This window comes from Microcebus murinus, chromosome 14, assembly GCF_040939455.1.
Source record: "Microcebus murinus isolate Inina chromosome 14, M.murinus_Inina_mat1.0, whole genome shotgun sequence".
Classification (NCBI taxonomy): domain Eukaryota; kingdom Metazoa; phylum Chordata; class Mammalia; order Primates; family Cheirogaleidae; genus Microcebus; species Microcebus murinus.
Window position 1 is genome coordinate 66,924,596 of NC_134117.1, and position 17,878 is coordinate 66,942,473.

Here is a 17,878-nt window from a genome sequence, read left to right on the forward strand (position 1 = left end):
ATTGTCATAGTCATTCTGAAACTATAAGAAAAATTAAGACCATGCCCTAAGAATAGCCGGGCAGAAAGATGAAAAAGACCTAAGCCTTTGATCTTGGCACTGAATGGCTGAATTGGCCAACCCTGCAGCCACCCTTGCTCCAAGCCTCTTTAATGTGAGACAGTAAGTCTTCCTCATTGTTCAATCCCTTTGAGGTGGACATTGTTACCTGCAGACAAGCACATTCTAATAATGTACAAGAATGAATTAAATTTAAGCCAGGATAAAATAAAAAAGGAGATAAAAAAGACTAACAGTTTTAGAAAATCAATGAGAAGATATGCAAATTTTAGTATAGTATATATAAGAAAGTGTGACATTTTAGGCAATGAGGTAAGGAAGGTTTACCATATAAATAGTAATGGGAACCATTTATTGAAAAAATGTAAAAGCTAGGCCATGTCATAATTTACCCCAAATCCATTCCAGATGAATGGCAGATTTTGCTGGAAAAAAAAAATCAAAGCATAAAAATAACTAGAAGAAAGTATGAGTAAATAGTATTCACTTGGTGAATTGGTTATGACTTTCTAAGAAATACAAACAGAAAAACATTGCAAATTAATAATCTAATTATTTGACCACATAAATTTTTTTTTTTTTTTTTTTTTTGAGACAGAGTCTCACTTTGTTGTCCAGGCTAGAGTGAGTGCCGTGGCGTCAGCCTAGCTCACAGCAACCTCAAACTCCTGGGCTCAAGCGATCCTCTTGCCTCAGCCTCCCGAGTAGCTGGGACTACAGGCATGCGCCACCATGCCCGGCTAATTTTATATATATATATCAGTTGGCCAATTAATTTCTTTCTATTTATAGTAGAGACGGGGTCTCGCTCTTGCTCAGGCTGGTTTTGAACTCCTGACCTTGAGCAATCCGCCCGCCTCGGCCTCCCAAGAGCTAGGATTACAGGCGTGAGCCACAGCGCCCGGCCTGACCACATAAATTTTTAAATGCCCCTATGTAAAAATATTTTTTTAATTCAAAGACAATTTATTACAACAAAATATTTGACACAAATAACTATGTATTCCCTCTGAAAGAGAGGTTATATGAATATACAAGAAAAATTTCACCCCCAATATAAACATGCAAAGGACTTGAAGTATAATTTACAACATGCAAAATACAAATGATCAATAATTATATTTTTTAAATGTATACTCTCACAAGAAATCCAACTTTAGCACATTGTTTTTTTCATACTGCCACCAAATTAGCAAAAATGTTGACCATATATCAATCAGTTTCTTCAGCATAGGATGTAGCACAGGCATAGTACTTCTGATGTGAAAATTATCAAGCCTTTCTATAATCAATTTGAAAATATATATCAAGTACATTGAGTACCTAAAAGAATTATTATTTTTGGTCTGGTAATTCTACTTCTTAAAAAATATAAGAGAATAAAGTACAGAGATAATTAAAATTATATGTATTTTAGATGTTCATGATTACACTCTTCTATAATAATATGGTAAAATGCCCAAATACTTATCATATAGCAAGATAAAATAAATGATGGCTGCCTATAAGTTGAGTAATGTGTTTCCATTAAGAAAAAATTCATAGTTATAAAGAATAGTTACAGAAATGAGAAAATACTCTCAATACAGCATTTAGTGGGAAAGTCAGGATATAAACTATATCTACCATAAATAGCAATTTGATAAGTATACATATCACTACCTCTATCTCTATGTATAGAGGGAGGAAAAAAAATAAAGAAAAATGCACCAGAAATGCTAACAGTATTTATTTCTTGGTTTAAAGATTATAGCTGACTTTTATATTCTTCTTTTCATTTATCTGTATTTTCTAAACATTCTACCCTAAAAATGAGCATGTATTGATGAAATGTTACTTAAAATGAAATATTTAATTGCATTTTTTCCTTATCCCTTCACTCAGACAAAGCAGCAGTGTTTGTTTTGGTTCTCAACTCTGTCAAAAACAGTCTGCACAAGGGTTCAGAACAGTTGACATTTTACTCAGGATATACGCTGGAAGAATGTTAATCCATGAGGGGACTTTAGCTTTTTCTCTACTGAGACCCGGCGTGCACAGCCAGAGTCTCTCTGCGAGCAGCTTAATGGAGACGCTGCACAGTTCTGGGGCTGGGCCCTCCCAGCCCACCTCCACCCACAGCCCCTCCCCACACACGGCTCGCCCACTGCCAGGCTGCCACCAGGTAAAGGCAGCATCCGCTTCATTACCAGAGCTCGCCTTTTCAACCTGCCCTCACCTCTTGCGACTTCTGAACCCGGCGAATGTGGGACAATTTGTAACACAGTGTAGCAGGTCTGGGCGGGAATGTTAATGATGTACTTTCAAGCTCGGGAGGCCTGGGGTCCTGCCGCGTGGCAATCGCGGCGCGATGCGCAATTATTACTCCGTGAATTATCAGCAGCCACAAGGCTCTCCCAGGGACACGGCATCAAGGGGGGCATTTGATTCCCATCCAAAGCCAGCTTTTATAAAGAATCGAAATTGACAGAGAAGATAGAAGAAGCGTCTTAAACAAGTAAAGGAGAATGAGGCCCTTCCATTTCCCAGGGAAATTGCTGGAACGGGGAGGCCTAGCCAAGGGCAGTAGTGAAACTTTAAGTCAGCAGGCTCCACGCCAAGGAGAAGGCACGGTGACACTGATGCTGCCTCTGGGGGAGGAGAAGGGGTTGGGGTGGGGACGGTGGAGGAGACAGCGAGCTGAAGGGGAGGAATGGCACCACCTAGAATTCGGAAAAGATGTTCTAGGCCCTCTGCCAACCCCCCACCCCCAATCCCCCACCCCAAGAAACCTGCCTAATCAAGTCTCTCCAATCTCTGGGCCCAAATGGAGCTGCGCAGAAAACCACAGAGACGCAGAGCCTGTGAGGTGAGCCTCGGAGCTTCCCACCCCAGCCCCTGCCTGCTGCAACCACCACCTCTGTGCTTCCGCGGCTGTTTAATATATTTGGGTCCCAGCAGGATTCTGCTTGACCAGCCCTGGGCCAGGGAAAAGCTTAAACCCCAAAGGACTAAATACTTCCTCAGCCTCTCTGGGCCCTAACCTGATTCTTCTCTATAGGGGCAGAAATCAGCCGTGTCTTCTCACAGTGCACCAGGGGCTCCGCCACCCTGGGATGCAAGGCAGAAAGCAAACCCACGGCCTTTCCGGATGCACCCACCCACGCCCACCCTCCTGCCCAAGGACACCCGCAGCCTCCGCTGAGCCAGTGAATCGGGCGGATGCCACCCAGGGAAAAAGGGGGTCACATGGCCTGTGGGCAGTTGGCAACTTCCCCAGGGTTTTGCTGCACCAGGGACCCGGAGTCGGTGGGAGGGTAAGTTCCCCACAACACCAGGAGGGAGAAGGACAGGCAGCCTCAGCAGTCAGGTCATGGAAAATGCTTGCTTGGAGCTGTAACTGGTGCTGCCATCCAGGCACATCACGCTTGTGGGGAAACAAAAAGACAGCCGTGTTTTCCTTCTTCCACGGATCACACCGACGCTGGAACAGCCCTGAACATAAAGTTGCATCGGAAGTGAAGCCCCACAGCCCCCTCTCAGCCCTTGGTCTCTGCGAGGAGTGGACATCTGCTTGCAGGCCCAGAGGGGAGTCTGGCACTGTCCCAGCACCCGGAGCTTAGTGTCCCAGCTGCGCCTGCTCGGCCGCACGGCGGCTGCCAACTCTGGGCTCAGGCTTCAGCACGCGGAGGTGAGGAGCTGCGTGGCAGACGGCTGTGCTCTGGGCCTGCACGGCCTCTCTGCACCATGGGGCCTGGGGTGGACACGCTCAGAGAAGGCATACGGCCCCTTGTGCCACATGGGAGAGCTCTCACTGCCAAGTCCTGCACAGCAACATTACCCTGACTGACCCTCTCGTCAACAGGTAGGCTCAGATTACCTGCGCCTTGCACCTGAGTAAACTGCAAACTCTCAGGAGAGTTAGGTCTGGGAGTGACATGATGGCCCCCGGTCAACGACACAACATCCTATAATGTACCTTTGCACACAGTAGGTGCTCAGTAATTCCTGCTTCACCCCCTCTTGTCCTACATCAGACAGCTTCCCACACACCCCACCTTTGGAAACTTTACTACGGGTGGCCTCCAATAGATCTGTCAGAGCTCATGTCATGCGCTAAAGACATTTGCATGGACAAGCTCATGGGACCCTCCTTTGGAGATTTCTTTCTGAGCAAAGAGAAGCAGAGCCAAGTAGAAACTTTCGGAGCACCTGTTACAGTTCTGAGTCCTGAAAAAGCATGCCTCTGATAGGAAGAAGGAGGGACAGCCCTCCATACACTCAAGATAAATGTCAGGCCAACTCCTCTGCAAGCTGGAAGTGACTTTCCAGCAACCCCTGCCCCTGGTGGCAGACCCATGCCAGACAGCTCCAAGTACAGCACAGACAATTAATATTTTGCTTTGAGTTACACAGCAAGCCAGGGACATGGACCTTTGATTTTGCCATCCAGCACTTCCTCAACAAGAACGCACTTCCTGGATGAGATAATTGAATTAGTATTCGCCCAGCACCCTGCAATGCAGGCCGATCACCCACTCCTTCCCCCTGATGAAGGGGCTGAGTAATCCACAGTCTCTTGATGCCACTTAATCTAAAATATCTGGGTGACTCACCCTCCCCGAGATTTCCCTCCAGGGTATTTAGTTTAAGAAAATATCTATTTGCTTCTTAATTTAAATGAGTTCTATTTGTTTAAATCTTAAAGAAACTACTAGGTCTTTGACTGAATTATTTCCCACATTGTTTTGCAATCTATATTGAATGTATATGATATATATAATCTTTGCAGGGAACCCCTGGCCCTGCCCAGAGTAAAGCATGCAGGATCTGCCCTATTGCAGCTGTGCCCTGTGCATGGCCAACACAGCTGCGATTGCAGGTGTCCTCAGAGGGCTGATCGGCCCTTGTGTGGCTCAGGACCCTACCCTCAAATCTGCCACTCAACCTCAATCATTTCCCCTCTATGTGAATATGCTTTATTTTTAAGTCACCCTGGTTCCCCAGCCCCACCCCTCCCAGCCCCCTCTTCCACCAGGAGCCACGCTCAGCCCTGCCTTCAGCTGCCGCCTTTCCCTGTGGCACCGTCCTAATCCCCTCTCCTTGCTTCATCTGAAACCTTCCAGACCTTGCTTTAATGCACCCTGGGCCTGAATAACAAACATTTGCTAAGGTAAATCCCATTCCCTGCTTTCCAGATAACTTCTCTTTAATAGCGATAAGCTGCTAGGCAGACAGATAACAACTGGGATATGCAGTTATTAGGGGAAGATTTTCAAATGACAAAAGGATACATTTTAAAATAAAGCCCACTTGAAAATCAGTTTCCCTTCCAACTCAATTATGTTCAGGCCTCCTGCTCGGAAGCTCCTTATACTCAGAGATTCCAGCTCCCACTGGCTTCAGGGTTTTTGAGTAGCGTTGCCTTGGCAACATGGAAGGCTCAGACACCTGAAACAGGAAGTGCAGGACACAGGGCCTCCTCCTCTCTCAGGCACCTGGAGTGGCCAGCAAGGCCCCCCGCACAGAGCTCAAGAGTCAGCCGCCTAAGACTGCCCCCACGACCAACAGTCCCACCCACCTCGAGGACACTGGGATTATAGCTGAGCAGAAAGAAGGTGAGTGGGAGATAGCAAAGGAGCCAGCATGCTGGACCTGTCTGTCACTGACCTCAGAGAACACTGAGGATGAAGGCGAGCACCCCAGGCAGATGTGAATGTCGCTTCTGCAGGCAGCTACTCTCCGCAAGCTCCTTCAAGTCAATGGGACTGAAGAGCTCCCCTTGCCAGGTGGGAGTCCAACGCAAGCCAGCTTCTCTTGCGGTCATGACCCAGACCCATGCTGACCCCAGCCCCCACCAAACCTCCCTGCTTTGGCCAGCCTGGCAGCAACAGAGGCCTTGGCATCACAGGCCACACCCTGGCCCTCCAGGGGGTCACAGGATAGTCACGGGCTGACCCCCTCTAGGAGGCCACCAACAAACCTCTGAGCTCCAACATGTCATCAAGCCAGGTGTGTCAACCACTGTGTCATGACCAATTATTGAACCTTTTATTATTTATATGAGCAGCCAGTGACTCCATCTTCCATCTCTATCACAGGACTAGCTGGGACGTCCCACCCTCCCTGTCACACGCAGGCCCAGGGCACCTGGCCTCTCGCTGAGGACCATTCCTCCTCCCAGTCTGTCACCCGTGAGCCCTGTGTCACCTCCTCCTTGCTCCCCAGCCTCCCCTACTCCACCCTCCACACGTGTCCTTCTACCCTGGCCCTGCAAAGAAGCCCTCACCCAGACTCCCAGTACTCAGTGTCACTTAACACCTGCCAACCCTCCACCACCCCTGGCCATGCTGGAGACCAGGTGGAGGCCCTTTGAAGGGGGTACTTGCAACGACTTTCCTTGATCTCCCAGGCACTGTCACTAGTAGGGACAGCTTCCTCCTGAGGGTAGAGAAGTGCGTGTGAGAGTACACGAGCCCACGCCTGAGTGTATACCCACCAACTAACGCGCTCATTCTTTCCTGAGACACCTGAGCCCTGTGGCCCTGATGCCATGAGCACATGGGCTTCCTGTGCAGGCCATTTCTGGTAGCGCACCCAAGCCAGCCAGGCTGGCACAGCCTTTGGCAGCCAACCACTGACCCCCCTAGACTTCACCCCTCCAAACGCACAGTGACCTGAGTCCCTCACTTGGAAACTGACCCCTCGCTTGCCACAGTGACCTCCTGGCTTCACAGATCACCTTAACTTTGGGGACCCCCACTCTGGATAAAAGGCTCCTTCCCCACTATCTTTAATCCTGAAAAACTGTTCTCCACCCTACAAAAGAGGAGGAAGAAGAGGCAAAGTATCAGTGGAAGGACACCCAGGTGTGCCACCTGCACCAGCATCAAGTACAAAAGCCAAACCTCACCCCCCAAATCTCACCCGAGTTGATCAGCTCATCTGCATCTCTCTTCTCTCTCCACTGGGCTCTGGTGTCCCCACTTCCCACCCTCTTGTGGCTCATTTTTCTGTTCAGGGTCTTGTTTCACGCTTGGATCTGGTGGACACCCTGGCTGCAATCTCTGTCTCCTGCCTCAGCCACAAATTAACACCCGTCCCCACAGTTGGCTGATTTTACTGCTCTGGGAAAACACGCTGCCCCTTCTAGGGCCTCCAAGTGGCTCCCCTGGTACAAGCAGCAGCACCCAGTTGTGACCAGGGGCCCCTGCTGCACACAAAGAGACTACATTAGTAGCAATTTCTGTTTGGAAGCCTCTCTGTGCCTCCTCCCTAGCATGCCTGATAAACACCAGCCAACGGCAGCGCCAACACAGAGAGACCGGGATTGGGGATTTCCAGAACAGTGAGCAGTCATCGGGAACGTGGGGGTCCCTCGGGCCCCTGCTGTCTTCAGTGGCATCACAGCAGGAAGACTGGGAGGTGGCGACCCTGAGGCTTACCTTGCGCATGTCTTTGCCAAAAGTCTCGCTATAGGTCGTGCCAAGGATTTCAAACTGGACGTAGGGATTCGAGCTGTCCTCCCGAAACTCCATCACGCCAGTGAGGCCGGTGATGTGGCCCTGCAGGACAGGAGGAAAAACCAATGGAGGTCCAAAAAGTATGACTGGGGTAAAGGACAGAGTCCTAAAGGCTGTAATGAGGACAGAGTGGCTGGCAGTCCTAGAGCCTCGGAGCAGGATCCTGCTTCCCACGCCCTTTGCTCAGGAAATCCCTGAGGCCTGCAGTCAGTATGCTTGGATGGCCTGCTATGTTCCGGGCACTGTGCTAGCCACGAGAGTGGAGTGACAGCTTTTGTCCCCACCCTCCTGAAGCTTAGTCTTCCGCTTGCAACCTGCTCTGGGACTCACCTTAGTCTGACCCTAAGGGGAGTCAAAGGTCAACAAGGGCCATATCAGACACACAGCAGACAGTTGCAGGGCAGCAAGCATGGGCACTGGAGGCCCAACCCAGCTTGTGTCTGGCTTTGCCACCTGTGCCACCTTGGGCACATGCCAACCTACCTCCCAGCTTCAGCCTGAGCTAATTATCTCCATGACACGGAGCCTGCGAGGACTGAAGGAGAAAATGTGTACAAAGCGTGGCATCTGGCACAGACTGGCTGGGGGCCCTGCGCCTCTCCTTGCCGGCGCAGTGGGTATCACAGAAGCAGCAGGGGACAGAGGGCTGAGGGCGCCCTGGCGAGCCCCTTCCCTCGTCAAGACTGAGGGTCTCTCCAGCCTTGTCTCCCATAGTCTCTGGGACACAGAGGGGCCCCGCGCCTCCCGTGGGCACAGTAGACCCAGCCAACACCGGGACACGTTCGCTGCTACTGAACCACACGCAGTTTATCGTGAGTAAAATTCTTCACATTGCAGAGCTCCCTAAATGCTCTTTGGAAGCCTCCAAAAGCCAATTCACTCTAACAAGTCTTCCATGGATTATCCAATTCACTTCAAATCCAGTCTTCTCCCTTGGTGTCACTCCTGAGCACGTGGGACACATCACAAGTACAGTGTGTGGGCATGGCATGGCATGGTGGGGTATCGCAGACATGGGATCGGCAGCTGCCCCATTTTTTTACTTACTCGTGACCTTGGACAAGTTCCCTAACCTCTCTGAAGCCCAATCTCCTCCTATTAAAATGAGACAATACTAATAGCACATATAACAGCCTTCAAGAGCCAGGATAGGAAGAGCGGCAAGAAGAGAGGTTTGGAGGGGCCTGCCAGGGCAGCCACGCAAAGGGCCCAGGCTCAGGCCAGCTGCTGGTGGGGGCAGGGAGTGGGTGCTATGAGGAGGGGCCTGTCTTTGGCCTTGGCCTGGGCAGGGGTCCCTCACACTCACCTTTTTGATGGTGTCCAGCATGGACCGCCCTCCATTCCACGGCTTGGTGGACTTCCGTATGCAGTTCAGGCTCGCCATGCTGTGCCACTTCCGGTCCTCCAACTTCCTGTGGAAGGCGTTGGCCAGCATCAGAACGCTGTCATACAGGTAGAGGTTGGAGATCTGCAAAGACAGAAGTGGTAAAGCCCTTTCCACAGGTGCATTACAGAGAGAGCTGGAGAAACCCACAGAAAGCTGGGGAAATGTGGGGTGCCAACACTAAGATGTGGTGCCAGGATCCTCTGGCTTCCAGGTGTTCCTTCAAAAACCTAGCCCAGCGCTAGAGTCCTGAGTAGGATAAGACCTTGCTCTGTTTCAGGAACTAGGAGGCACATCCACACGGCAGCAAGGAGAACCAGCATGCTTAGCACCTGACTAAGCCATGCACACAGACCAGTTACCTGCTCAGGTAAGAAGGCTGGAGGGAAGAAAGGGTGGGAAGCTCAGGTAGAAGGACTAGCAGGATAAAGGGAGGGCACAGCATTTGCAAGACATGAAGGTATCAAGGAGCAGGACCGGTTAGGGCAAGATTCACCAGAACTCTCTGTAAAGGACCAGACAGTAGAGATTTAGGTTTGTGATCCTTTGCAACTGCTCAGCGCTGCTGTTATAACCTGGAAGCAGCCATAGGCAATATGCACACACACAGGGCAGCCACGTGTTAACAAGCATTATTTGCAGAAACAGGCAGTGTGCTGAGTTCACCCTGTGGGCCACGGTGGGCTGAGCCCTGGGTCAGAGGAACTGAAAACAGTTCAAGGTGACTGTGTCCATGGGTCTGGTGGGGAAGGGCAAGCCCGAGGAGGAGGCAGGGATCGGGCCATGCAGAGCCTGTGGGCTTTGCTAAGAAGGAAAGACAACAGGGGTAACTTTAGGGAGAAGGGCGCCATCGCTGAGTCTGTGCACAGGGAGCTGGCAATCAGACCTGGGCCCCAGAAAGATGGTGGCTGCACAAGCCTAGGGTGACGATGGCCTGATTGACCATCTGGCAACTAGGGAGGTGGTAACAAATGGCAGAGATTCTGGTGTCTGCCATGCAATGGAGTCACGGCCACCCAGGGGAACCCATTTGGGATTTGCAACCTTGCCCGTGTGAGCACCACCCTCTGCTTAGCTGTCTGCAGCGAGGCTGGACCTAGGGTAGACACAGCCCATGCCGGAGCTCCAGAGAGTGAGATCACGCGTGAGCGGCGGGAGTGATAGTATGAAGAATGGGACTGCAGTGTGCGGGCCGCTGCGGGATCCACGGGTGGACAGGCCGGCTCACCCTCCTGACTGTGACTACAGACCCAGTCTGGAGGAGCAGGGCGGCCCCACCTGCCCCCTGGGGGACCCAGCCACAGCCCTCTGCAGGGAGGAGGCACCCAGGCCTCTGCAGGGCACGGGCACACAGCAGAGGAGGAGGGCAGGGCTGAGGGAGAAGGAATGTCCACCCTGGGTCAGGTGAGTGGCCCCCGCTGGTAACTGTTGCACCAACAACCATCTGTCAAAGTGGGTCAGGGGGACCATGCTCGGAACACCTGAGCAGCAAGTAGCCTGCTAAAAATATTTCAGAAAAACAAAATCACCAGATAAAAATAGGAAACTATGCCGGCCTCACAGGACTCCTGGGAAGATCAAACAGGCTCCTTGGGATGCAGGAAGAACCCCTCTGCCCCCAGCCGCACCACCCACCTCCCCAAAACGTCCTCACACCCCAACTCTCCATGCCTTGTTCTCTGCACGCACTTTGCCCACACGTCTCAGTCTGGGTGCCCCAAAAGCAGAGCCCCAGACAAGAACTTGGGTGGTGGGAATGCTCCCCAGCAACTGGACCTGATGTCTGGGACATCTGCTGTGTCGCGCCTGTCCGGCCACCCACGCTGGCCCTCAAGGGTCATTCCCACCCTGTCATGTTTAACCAGAGCTGACCGTTTGCCCTGTAGGTCTCCCTGTGCACGGGCCATTGCTGAGGAACACTATTCTGGCTGACATCGTCCCGTGTGCCTGCTAGGACCACTGAGGGCCTAGTGCCTGTGCCTCCCCGTGTTGGAGTGTGAGAGCAGTGGGGCGTGGCCGGGTGTTGCAACAGCAGCAGGATGAGCTGACCCAGGGCCTCGGGCTGCCCCTCTGCTGTCTTACCTGACGACAGAGAGGAGGGTGATTCCCACCACCCGGAACTCGTCCCGTCCTGCAGAGAACACCGCGACACAACAGGACTGCGTCCTCAGCCCCCTGAGGCCTGGAAGAGCATGTCCTCATGAGCAAGGCCAACCGGTGCCCTGCTCCTGCCAGCTCCCCAGCCCCAGCAGCACGCACCACTGCAAAACTGCTTTGCCACGTCTCCCTGCCCTCTGGAAAACAAACCCGCGATGGAGATGTTGCTAGAAATGTCTAAAGTAAGCCATTTAGAATTGGCTTGGTTTTTATTCTTTTTTTTTTTTTTTCCCCGAAAAGGACAACTGGAAGCTGAGAGTCCTTGATGATGTGAAACTGTCTCTTATGAAGACATTCATGGGTCTCCCAGCCACCCACTGAGAGCCGACGCCGTTCAGCCAGCCGGGAGCGTCCGCCGGCACCCCACCCACGCACACTGGCAGTCGCAGAGCCCACGCACCGCCTCCGCCCAGCCCCGGCCAGCACCTGCAGGATTCCCTTTCTCCCTCCAGCACTTCTGTTCACAATGAATTAAGGTACTCAGCAAACACATGAATGCAGAGAGGCCTGCGACGGAGAGGAAAGAGCAGGACGAGACTCAGAAAGGCCAAGGAAGCCCTCAGTCCTCCCACAGCGTGTCTGCTTGCAGGGGGAGGGCACTGCGGTCACAGGAACAAGACTGAGTAATGCTCTTTTCCAGGCACGGATGGAAAAGAGCCCTCCTCCTGCCCTCACAGCACCCTGCATGCCCCTCTTCCATGATATTCTGCATGCTGTCAGCTCACAAGTGTGCTTACGTCAGCAAACTTTGAGCTCCTTAAGTGTTACCTCCAGAATCCAGCTCCTACCAGGCATATGGCTGGTGCTTAATGTACGTGTGATGGGTGAACGCATGGCAGATGCATGTATGCACGGGCACAGGATGGAGTGATGGGCGAATGGATGGCTCTTCTTCTAAGAAAGTACGTAATAACTGTGCTTTGTAAAAAGAGAAAATATTGAAAACAGCAGAAAAAAGAAATACGTTGCCTCCAACTTTGACTTGGGAGGCCTCCTTTGTTCAAATGGCAGTTTGCTTCTCATTTATAGCCTGTTCAAAATGTCTTCTTGATCCTCCCTGGGAGCTGTTTCCATCCACTGGTCCCCTGGTAAGATGGTATCTCCATACTCCCCCGCCTGGGGCAGAAGCTGACACTCCAGTATTGATCTGTGGATCTGCTATCTGCTCCTCAACCTCAGCATCCTCGCTTAGTTGCCCCACACCACGGTGCAAACAGACCAGCTGGCGTGCACTCGTGGGGAAGGCCCTACCCTCACAGTCCGGTTGGCCAGAGAAGGGATCGTTGGAGGAAAAGACCAAGAGGAGTTGGCAGAAAGGCAGATGCACCAGATCCTGCTAAACTTAAGAGAAGCCATTCCTCAGGGGAGATGCCAGGGCCAGGGTTGATAGTGCAAGGGCCAGGGTTGATCGTGTCAGGCCTGTGAGCCCGGAGGAGAGGTCTGGAAGGAGAGAGGCTCCCAGCTGCACAGACACTCACTCACCATCCACCACTCAGGGCCAACAGCTCCAGCTGGAGCCACAGGCTACAGGGGCAGTGTGGGAGGGGGCCTGGGATGAAGGACTCCTTGCCCCCCTCCTCACATCTCAGGTAAGGCATGACACTGAGTTCATCAGCAAAGGTAAGAGAAGCAGAGCAGACACTATTGCTATCTAAATGCTCATCCCCATGCAGGTGCAGGGCCTAGGAATAGCACAGCACAAAGTTACAGGAACCAAGAAAGCATTCCAGGCAAGGGTAAATTTGAGAAGCAAAAGAGAGGTCAAATGATCAAGACCAAGGGCAGAGGAGGGGGGGAACCCAGGGCAGACAAGAGCCAGAACCAGGAGAGTGGCCCCTGGCTTTCCCAGGAGCTGTGGGCGCTGCTCTGAGTGGGAGGGAGCTGGAAGCGGGACTGGCTGGTCCGTTTAGCCACCCTCGAGATTTAGGCCAAGTCCCTCTTTCACTCATTCTCATACAGCACAACCCTCATGCTACCGTGTCCAGCTTAGGCGGTGGCCTCGTAGGATCAGCAAGAGCTTTGGAGTCATCACAACCTGGGCCACCTCTGCTCACTGCTGGGCCCTGGTGTCTACAGCCATGCACGGGTATAGCAAGTACTCACTAAATGTTTCCTGAATGGGTGAAGTAAATCTCCACCACACTCACTTGCTGAGTGATGCTGAGCAAGCCATTCAACACCGTTATACTTATCCTGATAACAATAAAATACCATGGGACTGATGTGGAAAATGTCAGGCACCGGGACGTGGCCGCTTGCCGCCTCCCCGTCGCTCCGCACGTCCGTGGGCCAGTGCTGTGAGTGGCCAGTTGGAGGGACGCTGCTGGGGCCGCCCCGTGGCAGAGAGCCAACCCCTGTCACGCCTGCCCGAATGCCCCCAGGCCCGAGTGCCGCTGCCTGTTTCCGGCCACGCTTTGAATCTCCACTGTTTTTGATTGGATGTTAAAGCTTGATGCTGATTGGATGTTAAAGCTTGTAGTTGATTGGACGCTTTTTAAGCCCTACCAAGAGTATAAAATCAGGAGGAGAACAAGGAGGGGGCAGAAGGGTCAGAAGATCAGAATACAGGAAGAGAGCTGTAACACTAGGTGTGCTGGGCCTGCCAGAGGAATAAAGGTTGTTCTCCGAGTTTTCGTGTGCCGCTCGGTTCTTTCCCCAGTCAAGAGCTGTAACACTAGCTGTACACACTGCCACAACAGGACCTGGGTCCCTAGAGAGGTGCAGTGTGGCGGCTCTGATTTACTCGCCTGTAAAATGCAGATGGTATGCCAAAGACTGTCCCTGATATGCCAAAGACTGTCCTGAGCTCTTGGTGTGTATTTTCATTCTTGGAGGGATCAGGGACAAATAAAGGACCTAAGCTGGCTCCTGACTTCAATGTGAGGGAGCTGAGGGCTCTTCCTGGGTGTCCCCAGTAGCTGGGGCCCAACAGGGGTCTGGCACACAGAACATGGGGACGACTGGGAAAAGGAATTTGTATCTGCCAACATCATTCATCTCCCACCAAGGCCCCGTGGTCCTGACGCCTCCCAGGGGCTTGCAGGGGGGATCATGTCTGGCTTTTGCAGTTTGTGGATAAAGGATTGAGTAAGAATCAGGCATTAATCCCCAGACCCACTTGCAATCTGCTCACCTGGGCACCTGGGCATGTGTCCTGGACCTCTGGCCACAGAAGCACAGCCACAGCTGCCACCGCCCCCGAGGCCTGAGCCTGGCCTTGCAGGGCTGCCTGCCTTGAGGTGTTGCAGGGCTACCCTTTGAGGGAAAGGCCACTTCTCTGGCCCCTAGGATGTTTCCCAAAAAGTAACAATCCAGGAGGGCCCAGAGTGGGGTCAGGTGAAGCTGTACACTACCCTGACCCTGCTTCCTGAGAGGGAGGCGGCACGGCCCACTGCAGTCAAAGGCCAGGCACGTGCACTGTGGGGCTGGCTCAGCACCGCAGCTTTGGCACAGCGGATCCTGCAGTGAGACCACCCGGATGTGCAGGAGGGGTGGGCAAGGCAGGCAGGATGTGGCTGTAACAGGGGTCGGCTGCAGCCCAGCACCATGGAGGGCACGTGCTCTGCACTCTGCCTTCTGAACCCATCCCCTGCCGGCTCAGAGGCTTCAGCTCCAGGGAAGCCTCCCTGATGTCCTCACCTAATGGTCGCCTCCCACCACTGCAGCATGGTTCAGGCACCCTCATCACCTCCAGGGAGATGGTAACCACTGCTTCCCTTGTCTCCAGGGCTTTAAAAGCCCTCCCTTTAAAGCCACACTGCACAGAGCTTTCTTTCTGGAACCCACATCCTGACATATCACATCGCCAAGGGCTACACCTTTCTGGCTGCCCTCCTCTCCAAGTCACCTCCCAACGCTTCTCACCTCTCACCCCTTGCCTTGAGCACGCTGAACTCTGCCCCTGCTCTCCCGGGCCTCTGGGCCTCTGCACATGCCCAACTCCCCAGTCAGAATGTGCTCCACAATGGAAATTAAAACTCCCTATTCTGAAGGGTTTGTGAGAATGAAGAGAGAATATTTGTGAAATGTCTAATGTAAGCACTGGCACATAGTAAGTGCATAAATGAGTATTTGTGCAATTAGTGGAAGTTGAGTGAATAGCTCTAAACATGTTCTTAGAAACACAAAGGCAAAGAGATGTCAAGGTGTTTGCAAGATGATGCCTCTTAGAAGAGGCATGGTGGCTGATGGAGGCCACGCTGGGGACAGAGACGGCAGCTCTGTGCAGCTATAGTCCATGTGGAACTGCTCGTCTTCCCTCAGAACTCAAGGATATGTATTTCCCGAGATGGGAGGATCCTGGCAAGGCACGAATTTTCAAGGTCAGTTACCCTGTAGGAGGTGGGTCCTCAGAAAGGTAGCGGGAAAGGTAGGATGCATCTCTGGGAGGCAGAAGAGAGAACTCAGCCAGCCATGAGCTCTTGCTGGGGCTTGCAGCTCTTGAGAAACCCAGGCAGAGGACCAGGACTGGAAAAATGGGCTTTTTTTAAAAAAAAAAAGTTAGCCCCAGAATGCACATTACATCAGTAGCTATATTTTATTTAGGAAAATACCTTGTGTCAGCAGGAGCAAAGGCCACTGGTAAGATGGTTAAATTTATCTTCATGAGAAAATAAGAAGAATTTACTTTGGAGTCAAGACCCCGAGGGAGAACACAGAGGGAGGACAGGGAAGCCGGCAGACGGAGGGATGAGGGAGCACCCAGGCCAGGGAGCAGTGTCCGGGGCCACTGAGTGTTCCCAGCAGGAGGGCGCGTGGAACATCAGAGGCTGTTCGTGCAGCTGCAACCCGAATGCCCCGCCCAGCCCCCACACGCGCCACGCCGTCTCTGAGACTCACAGGCTGCCTTAGTCCACTCAGGCCACTGTGACGAAACACTACACACTGGCTGCTGGCTTACGAACAGCACAAACTTCCTTCTCACGTTTATGGAGTAAGCTCCACGGGCCTGCAGACCCAGTGAACGGGGAGTACCCGCTCCTTGGTTCAAGATGGCACTTTCTCTCTGTGTTTCCACGAGGTGAAAGGAGACACACTCTGGTCTCTTCGGCCCCTTAGAAAGGCAGCATTAACCCCACTGATGCGGGCCCCACCCTCACGACCAATCTCCTCCCAAAGGCCCCATCTCCCTAAGACCATCACCTTGCGGATTAGGTTTCAACATATGAATTTCAGAGGGACACATTCAGGCCATCGTGGATGTCTTGAGTGAATAGGGATTTGTTGTCCTGTTGACACCAGGAAGGCACTGATATTCCACCTGGGCAAGCACAGGGTGGGGCAGAGGCAGCCCCACCTGAAGCCCAGGTCCTCTGGTCACTAACTGGGTCCTTGGAGCAGGATTAGGATCAGAGGAGAAGAAAATATAAGCCCCTCGTGAGATGTGCTGAGCTCTTCAGGAGAGCCGAGAGCCCCCAAGACCACCTGGCTGTCAGCAGGCTGCGATCTCTGCCCCTCCACACTGGAAGGGAGGGCCCGGAGGACAGGAGGACGCACCTGCCTTGCAGCCGCTGCCCGCCTTCCTGGCGCTCAGCGCGAGTCCTCTCCGTGGCGAGTCTGAGACTCCAGTCAAAACACATTAGGGTGCTGCAGCCTTGGATCTGCTGTGCTCTAGGGCCCGGGGAGTTGTTGTGCATCCACATTACCACGGTAAAAAATCATCCTTGAAGGCAAAGGAAGATGAATCGCAGGCCAGGTCAGACCAGACCATTATCCTCCCAACACCAAAGCTGGAAGTGCGGGAAATGTTTTCATCGGGAAAAGCTGCATTTCCTCCAGGCGTCTACAGAGCTCAGTTTTCTCTTCCCTCCATCGTTAATCAAGCCAAGTGGACTGACTGTCCAGGGGCCACCACAGGGGCAAGCAGCAGGAGCTGACCCTGACCAGCCCCCAGACAGGCTCGGGTTGGCCGGCAACGTCAGACAAGCAGCGACAGAGGGTCCAGCTGGGCAAACAAGCTGACGCCCAGATGTCACAGCTTGAGGAATCCATCCCCAGGCGAGGACTCTCTGCCAAACTGCTGCCGACCCACCTGTCCTGAGACAGGGCACCATGGTCAGGCCTCAGGAGGGAGCAGCTGGTGGCAGAGGGCAAAGGGGACGCAGCGAGCTGTGCTCAGCAATGAATCTGGGTGAATGGTGTGGAGGGTGGAGGGGGGCATCTGTCCACACCATGACCCACACCAAATGCACACATGGCCACCTGCCATCAGGACAGCACCAGCTGCACCCAAGGAGAACACAGTGTGACTGTCACAGACAGTGTGACTGTCTCCAACAAAGGCTTCCCCGCTCTCCTGGTTAAATGCTCCTGTCTGAATCTTTAGGGTTAAGTACAACATTGAAAGTGACGTGAAATTCAAGGAAATGCTTCCACTGACAGGTTGATAAAAAACTTGTAGCCAGGGAAGAGTATGAAAGCCCTAAAGAAACAGGGATGTTGTGGGGAGGGGTGTTGAAATGCTTTAATAGATCGAGCTCGGGGGAGAAGTGATTCCATCAAGCCATTCAACAATTTTAAAATGCACAAAGAAGAGAAATTCCAACCTGAGGGAGCATTTTATAATAATGCCACATTAGCCCTCACAGCTTAATTCAGGGATCAGGCTCCACAGTGACCAGACAACACATTTTATATCATTTTGCCTGTCACCCTTTGGAAACACATTTGAATATAAACGGGGTGGTAGTGTGATAATATGTCTGTTACTTCAACTGCAGCCCTGAAGTCGCCAGGCAATGCAGTTCCAAAGACAGAGTACGCTGCAGATTCTCCT

At 52.4% G+C, this 17,878-nt stretch overlaps 1 protein-coding gene across 1 annotated transcript in view; it reads right to left on the minus strand.

Annotated features, from left to right (window-relative positions):
• The window catches only part of GRID1 (glutamate ionotropic receptor delta type subunit 1), a 673,637-nt gene that overhangs the window by 202,804 nt on the left and 452,955 nt on the right, over window positions 1-17,878 (minus strand). Inside the window, exons 7-8 of the mRNA XM_012788001.2 lie at window positions 8,869-9,030; window positions 7,485-7,604 (exon numbers count right to left, since the gene is read on the minus strand). Coding sequence (XP_012643455.1) covers window positions 7,485-7,604; window positions 8,869-9,030 — 282 coding nt within the window. The remainder of the gene's footprint in view (window positions 1-7,484; window positions 7,605-8,868; window positions 9,031-17,878) is intronic.